The sequence below is a fragment of the Lucilia sericata genome, unplaced genomic scaffold, assembly GCF_015586225.1.
Source record: "Lucilia sericata isolate MDLA Ls3-8-SP2 unplaced genomic scaffold, ASM1558622v1 Contig001494F_arrow, whole genome shotgun sequence".
Taxonomy (NCBI): Eukaryota; Metazoa; Arthropoda; class Insecta; order Diptera; family Calliphoridae; genus Lucilia; species Lucilia sericata.
Window position 1 is genome coordinate 13,847 of NW_023995422.1, and position 7,111 is coordinate 20,957.

The 7,111-nt window shown below is 35.2% G+C and overlaps 1 protein-coding gene across 1 annotated transcript; it reads left to right on the forward strand.

The window, feature by feature from the left end:
- Positions 1 to 735: 735 nt before the first annotated feature.
- On the forward strand, positions 736 to 4,564 carry LOC119611598 (basic proline-rich protein-like). The gene is made up of 2 exons (XM_037967249.1): positions 736 to 1,022; positions 2,021 to 4,564. The coding sequence occupies exons 1-2, from the start codon at positions 1,020 to 1,022 to the stop codon at positions 4,394 to 4,396; spliced, it is 2,379 nt and encodes a 792-aa protein (XP_037823177.1). The 5' UTR covers positions 736 to 1,019; the 3' UTR covers positions 4,397 to 4,564.
- Positions 4,565 to 7,111: the final 2,547 nt, after the last annotated feature.

Sequence of the window (7,111 nt, forward strand, 5' to 3'; positions counted from 1 at the left end):
GTGAGGTGACTCAATTAATATTTTTCTATAGACTAGACTAGACTATAGACTAGACAAGACTATACTATAGACTAGACTATAGACTAGATTATAGAGTAGACTATACACTGGACAATAGACTAGACTATAGACTAGATTATAGAGAAGACTATACACTGGACAATATACTAGACTATAGACTAGACTAGACTATAGACTAGACTATAGATTAGATTATAGACTAGACTATAGGCTAGACTATAGACTAGACTATAGGCTAGACTATAGACTAGACTATAGACTAGACTATAGGCTAGACTATAGACTAGACTATAGACTAGACTATAGACTAGACTATAGACTAGACTATAGACTAGACTATAGACTAGACTATAGACTAGACTATAGACTAGACTATAGACTAGACTATAGACTAGACTATAGACTAGACTATAGACTAGACTATAGACTAGACTATAGACTAGACTATAGACTAGACTTGATAATGTAAACAAAATCATACGTGAAAGCTTTGCTAAATAGTGTTTTATAGAAGCTCTCAGCTGCTCATCTCTAGTCTAGCGCTAAAATATACAAAAAAGTTAAAAAAAAAAAACAAAAACTACTACAAAAACAGTTTGTGTTTTTACTATTAATAAGTTTGCTGTTTTTTTTTTAACTTTGTTTCAGCTTCTTTTCATGCGCTATAAAAATTGTGGATGTTACTGTGTTGTGTATTGGGCTAGCTCGTCGTCGCTCATATGTAGTTGTATCTAGTCGATTTTTTTTTTTTTTTATTTCGGAAATTCCTTATGACGGATTTTATATAAAAGTGGCAAAGGGAGAACTTTAGTGCATCATTCAAACATTTCAGCTTAAACAGACAACAGCACACTAAACGAGGACGGTTGTACTTAGACGATTTTTTCATTAAATACGAAAAAATAAAAACAAAATCTTTTTTTTAAAGATTTTATAAAGTTTTAATAAAAAACTATATTAGAATTAAAAAAAATAATATTTGAAAAAAAGTAAACAAAATGGTGAGTGAAGAACAAAATTTGTTGAAAAAAAAAGAATTACAAGAATAAATCTCATAAAAGATTAACCTCAACAGTCAAGAGTGTTTGCCTTAAAATGTTGTAATTCTAAGATGTCATTTATTGTGTGTGTACAAAAAGTTAAAAAATAAATTAAACAAAAAACCAAAAACAAACTCAAGTAAAAGACAATCAAATAAACGCATTTAATAATCTATAAAGTAAATATTACAAAATCCCTATGAGATCTAAGCAAAGAAAATCTGAAATAAAAAATTACCTCCGAAAAAAATACTACAAGTCTTGTAGACTGCCAGACAGACAGACAGTTAGTCATTCAGCTAGTTAAATACAATAAATAATGAGAATTTGTTATTGTTGCAGTAGTACTTGAATTTATTAGTACTTGGTTCCACACAACAACAAGTAACCCATCATCCAAAGTCGTGACAAACTTTTTTTTCCCATTTTTGCTGTTCAGTCAAAACTGCAACAGTTTCGTTTTGGATATTGTGTATGTTTTTTTTTCGTTTTCGAATCCAAATTTTCTTTCTTACGGTTGCAATTGTGTAAAGAAGTGATTTAATGATAATTTCAACAGTATTTTGTTTTTGTTGGTATTTTATATCCACACAAAAAGGGTTTGTAATTCATGCTGACAAATACTTTTGGATTTTTAGTTTTTTGCCCTGGCGCTGCTGCTGATGATGATGGCATCATTTGTGTATTTAATGCAGTCATTAGATAATAAATATTTCTATTTTGAATTTGCATTTGGTTTCGAAGAAGATAAAAATCTTAATAAAGTTATGAGTGCAATAACTTAAGTGAAATTTATGACTGGACAAAAAAAAAATTCACAAACGATTTGTGATGACAGTTTTAAAATTTGAAAAAAAAAACAAACAAAATTATAGGTCAATGGGTCAAGGAACAATATTTTCGTATAAAATCCTTTTTGAATTTCTTATTGAATTCTCCTCATTATTTTTTCTTTATAGAAATTATTCGTCTCGCTGCTAGCGCTTTTGGCAGCTGTCAGTGTCCATGCTGATGTCTCACATTTGGATACAGATTTGCAAGAAGATGGCTACCATTATAAACTGCCCACAGTGCCATTTCCCCAACCTCCCTCAGGTAATGGTATAGATGATGACTACCAGCCACCAGGACAACAACCATCCGGTCCATCTCCTGGTTTTGGACCATCACCAGCTGGACCTCAACCCGGTAGACCCGGTGCATTGCCTGGTTTTGGACCATCTCCAGCTGGACCTCAGCCTGGTAGACCCGGTCCATCTCCCGGTTTTGGACCAGCTCCAGGCCGTCCAGCTCCTGGACCTAGCGGTCCTACTGGTCAACAACCTTCAGGACCTGGTTCAAGTTATATACCACCAGAACAACAACCAGCAGGACCTTCACCCAGCTATGGACCACCACAAGGTCAGCCAGGTAGAGGTGGACCAGGACCAGCTCCAGGACGTCCTGCACCCGGACCTTCATACCAACCATCAGGATCAGCACCAGGCCGTCCAGCTCCAGGACCTTCATATCAGCCATCTGGACCTGCTGCCGGACCATCTTATCAACCTTCAGGACCTGCTCCGGGACCTTCATATCAACCATCAGCCCCTGCACCTGGACCCTCATATCAACCATCAGGACCTGCACCAGGACCAGCTCCAGGCCGTCCAGCTCCCGGACCTTCATATCAACCCTCAGGACCTGCTCCTGGTCGTCCAGCACCAGGACCAGCCCCTGGCCGTCCAGCTCCATCCTACCAACCTTCAGGACCTGCTCCTGGTCCATCTTATCAACCATCAGGACCAGAACCCGAAGGTCAACCAGATTGTGCTCCTCAGGGTCCCCAAAGACCTGGTAGTCCAGCTCCACGTCCTCAACCTGGCTGTCCAGCACCTGAAGAACAACCTGGTCGCCCAGGCCAGGCACCAGGACGCCCAGCACCCGGTTCAAAGCCCGGTATGGAATACTTACCTCCTGATCAGAGACCTCAAAGACCCGGTGTACAGCCAAGACCACAACAACCCTCTACCAAAGACCAGACTAGACCACAAGGACCTTTCCCAGGACGTCCAGCACCCGGACCTTCTTATCAACCTAAACCACAACAACCTGATTGCTCTCAACCTGGACAGCCTGGATGTCCCGAACCGCAACCAGACTGCACACAACCCGGCCAACCAGGATGTCCAGAACCAGATTGTTCTCGTCCAGGACCACCACAACCTGGCTGCCCAGCACCCGGACCTGCACCAGGACCAAAACCCCAACAACCAGGCGGTAGACCACAACAACCAGCTCCCAGACCTCAACAACCAGCTGGTAGACCACAACAACCTGCTCCCGGACCTCAAAGACCCGCTCCAGGACCTAAACCAGGTGCTCCTGGTAAACCTGGCTTGGAATATTTGCCTCCCCAAGGTACTGAAGAAAAGTCTACAAATGGACAGAGACCACGACCTGGCCCAAAACCTCAAGGACCCGCACCAGGACCTAAACCCGGACGTCCAGCTCCTGGTCCCACATATCAACCTAGACCACAGCCAGATTGCTCAAGACCTGGTACTCCTGGCTGTCCAGAACCTGATTGCTCACAACCTGGTACTCCTGGCTGTCCACAACCAGATTGCTCAAGACCTGGTACTCCTGGCTGTCCACAACCTGATTGCTCAAGACCTGGTACTCCTGGCTGTCCACAACCAGATTGCTCAAGACCTGGTACTCCCGGCTGCCCACAACCTGATTGCTCAAGACCTGGTACTCCTGGCTGTCCACAACCAGATTGCTCAAGACCTGGAACTCCTGGCTGTCCACAACCCGATTGTTCTCGTCCAGGACCACCTCAGCCAGGTTGTCCCGCTCCCGGTCCAGCTCCAAGACCTCAACCTCCAGCACCTAGACCACAACAACCTGCTCCAAGACCTGGTAAACCAGATGGTGAATATTTACCACCTCAAGATAATGAAGTCAGCCCTCCAAGCGGTCCCGGACCACGTCCAGGACCAGGTGCCAAGCCTCAACAGCCCTCATATCCCGGATCTCAAGGTCCTGCACCTGGACCACAACCTTCTGGTCCAGGTCAACAACCCTCTTATCCTGAACCTCAAGGTCCAGCACCAGGTCAACAACCCTCAGGTCCAGGACCACGTCCCGGCCCAGGTCCTAGACCACAACCTCAACAACCCTCATATCCCGGATCTCAAGGACCTGCACCAAGACCACAGCCATCATATCCAGGACCACAACAACCTCAACCTTCATATCCTGGTGAAGTGCCCGGCACTGGTGAAGATTCTGGTTCTTTGGGTCCCGATGGCTATAACTACAATAAACCCAGCAACCCCTTTAAATATTAGAAATGTTAAATACTCGTAATCTTAATAACTAAATAATGATAGACATAAAACAATAAAGTATTACCACAAACACAAAATTATTTAAAAAAATATATACATATAAAGAAAATGTTTTTCAACTCAAGTACCTTGACCCCAAGAAAAAGAAAAAAATCTAAAAAAATGTTATTTAAGCAATTTTATTAATAAATTTTTGATAATAAAAATATAAAATTAAAAAAAAAAATATTAAACAAGTAAATTTTTAATTCTTGGAGATGATAAAAATGACACTACAAATTCTTGAACTTTTGTTTAGAAACAAAAAAAAAATATTCTCAACAACGACAGTTGTCAAATTTTTTATATCATGATTTATAAGGTTTTCATTTAATGGTCATTAACGGCCATATTATTTTGTTAGAATTTTTTTTGTTAGTTTTTCGTGTATTTAAGTATTCATTCCTTTACTGTGCAAAAAGTAATTTAAAAATAACTTTGTAATTTCAAGTTTATGATTTAAACAAATATTGTTCTAACCTTTATGAGAGAAGATGAACAGCGTCCACTACCACAATTTATTTAAAAGCAGTCATTTGGTTTTTAAAACAACAAAAAAAAAAATATCAGTAGGTCATGCGGCCATTTGGTTTTCAAATCTGGTAATAAAAACTAACTAGTATTATAAAGGAAATAGTTATTAAATTGTTTCTGATTCGTTTTAATAAACAAGTTTTTTGTTTATATTTTTGCAAAAAAAGATTCTCTAGAAAAAAACAAATCAAATAAATATTTAATTTCAAAACTTGACTATAAAATAAAAATGTGTGTTTGTTTTTGTTCGCATAGTTAGAGTTTGAGATGGATGACATTTATCAGGTTCAATTGAAGTTGCTGAATGTCATTTAGAGTGTTGGAGGCCTAATGGGAATCTTTGTAATTTATGCCGATTTGTTGTTTAGTTTGAAATGATTGTTGTAAATATATTTCATTAACAATTTGTCAGTTTATCAAAAATTTGTCAGTTTTCTATTTACGGACTGTTCAATGTAGCATACAGTCAAGGACAAATGTTTTCATACACTCCAGTTGCCAAATTTGGACATTTCCTTCATTATTAGAGGAAAATTTTGAAAAATCACTATAAAGAACAGAAATGTTAGAAAAAAGATAATTGTTCGAAAAATTTTGTTAAAAAAAGATAGAAAAACTTCAAAAACTTTCAAAAAATTCTCTATAAAAAGAGAATTTATCGAAAATTCTCTATAAAAAGAGAATTTATCGAAAATTCTCTATAAAAAGAGAATTTATCGAAAATTCTCTATAAAAAGAGAATTTATCGAAAATTCTCTATAAAAAGAGAATTTATCGAAAATTCTCTATAAAAAGAGAATTTATCGAAAATTCTCTATAAAAGAGAATTTATCGAAAATTCTCTATAAAAAGAGAATTTATCGAAAATTTTCTATAAAAAGAGAATTTATCGAAAATTCTCTATAAAAAGAGAATTTATCGAAAATTCTCTATAAAAAGAGAATTTATCGACAATTCTCTATAAAAAGAGAATTTATCGAAAATTCTCTATAAAAAGAGAATTTATCGAAAATTCTCTATAAAAAGAGATATATCGAAAATTCTCTATAAAAAGAGAATTTATCGAAAATTCTCTATAAAAAGAGAATTTATCGAAAATTCTCTATAAAAAGAGAATTTATCGAAAATTCTCTATAAAAAGAGAATTTATCGAAAATTCTCTATAAAAAGAGAATTTATCGAAAATTCTCTATAAAAAGAGAATTTATCGAAAAAAAGAGAATTTATGGAAAATTCTCTATAAAAAGAGAATTTATCGAAAATTCTCTATAAAAAGAGAATTTATCGAAAATTCTCTATAAAAAGAGAATTTATCGAAAATTCTCTATAAAAAGAGAATTTATCGAAAATTCTCTATAAAAAGAGAATTTATCGAAAATTCTCTATAAAAAGAGAATTTATCGAAAATTCTCTATAAAAAGAGATATATCGAAAATTCTCTATAAAAAGAGAATTTATGGAAAATTCTCTATAAAAAGAGAATTTATGGAAAATTCTCTATAAAAAGAGAATTTATGGAAAATTCTCTATAAAAATAGAATTTTTGGAAAATTTTCTATAAAAAGAGAATTCTTTGAAAATTCTCTATAAAAAGAGAATTCTTTGAAAATTCTCTATAAATAGAGAACAAATATTGTTCTAAAGAGATATATCGAAAATTCTCTATAAAAAGAGAATTTATGGAAAATTCTCTATAAAAGAGAATTTATGGAAAATTCTCTATAAAAGAGAATTTATGAAAAATTCTCTATAAAAAGAGAATTTATCGAAAATTCTCTATAAAAAGAGAATTTATCGAAAATTCTCTATAAAAAGAGAATTTATCGAAAATTCTCTATAAAAGAGAATTTATCGAAAATTCTCTATAAAAAGAGAATTTATCGAAAATTCTCTATAAAAAGAGAATTTATCGAAAATTCTCTATAAGAAGAGAATTTATGGAAAATTCTCTATAAAAAGAGAATTTATCGAAAATTCTCTATAAAAAGAGAATTTATCGAAAATTCTCTATAAAAAGAGAATTTATCGAAAATTCTCTATAAAAAGAGAATTTATCGAAAATTCTCTATAAAAAGAGAATTTATCGAAAATTCTCTATAAAAAGAGAATTTATCGAAAATTCTCTATAAAAAGAGAATTTAT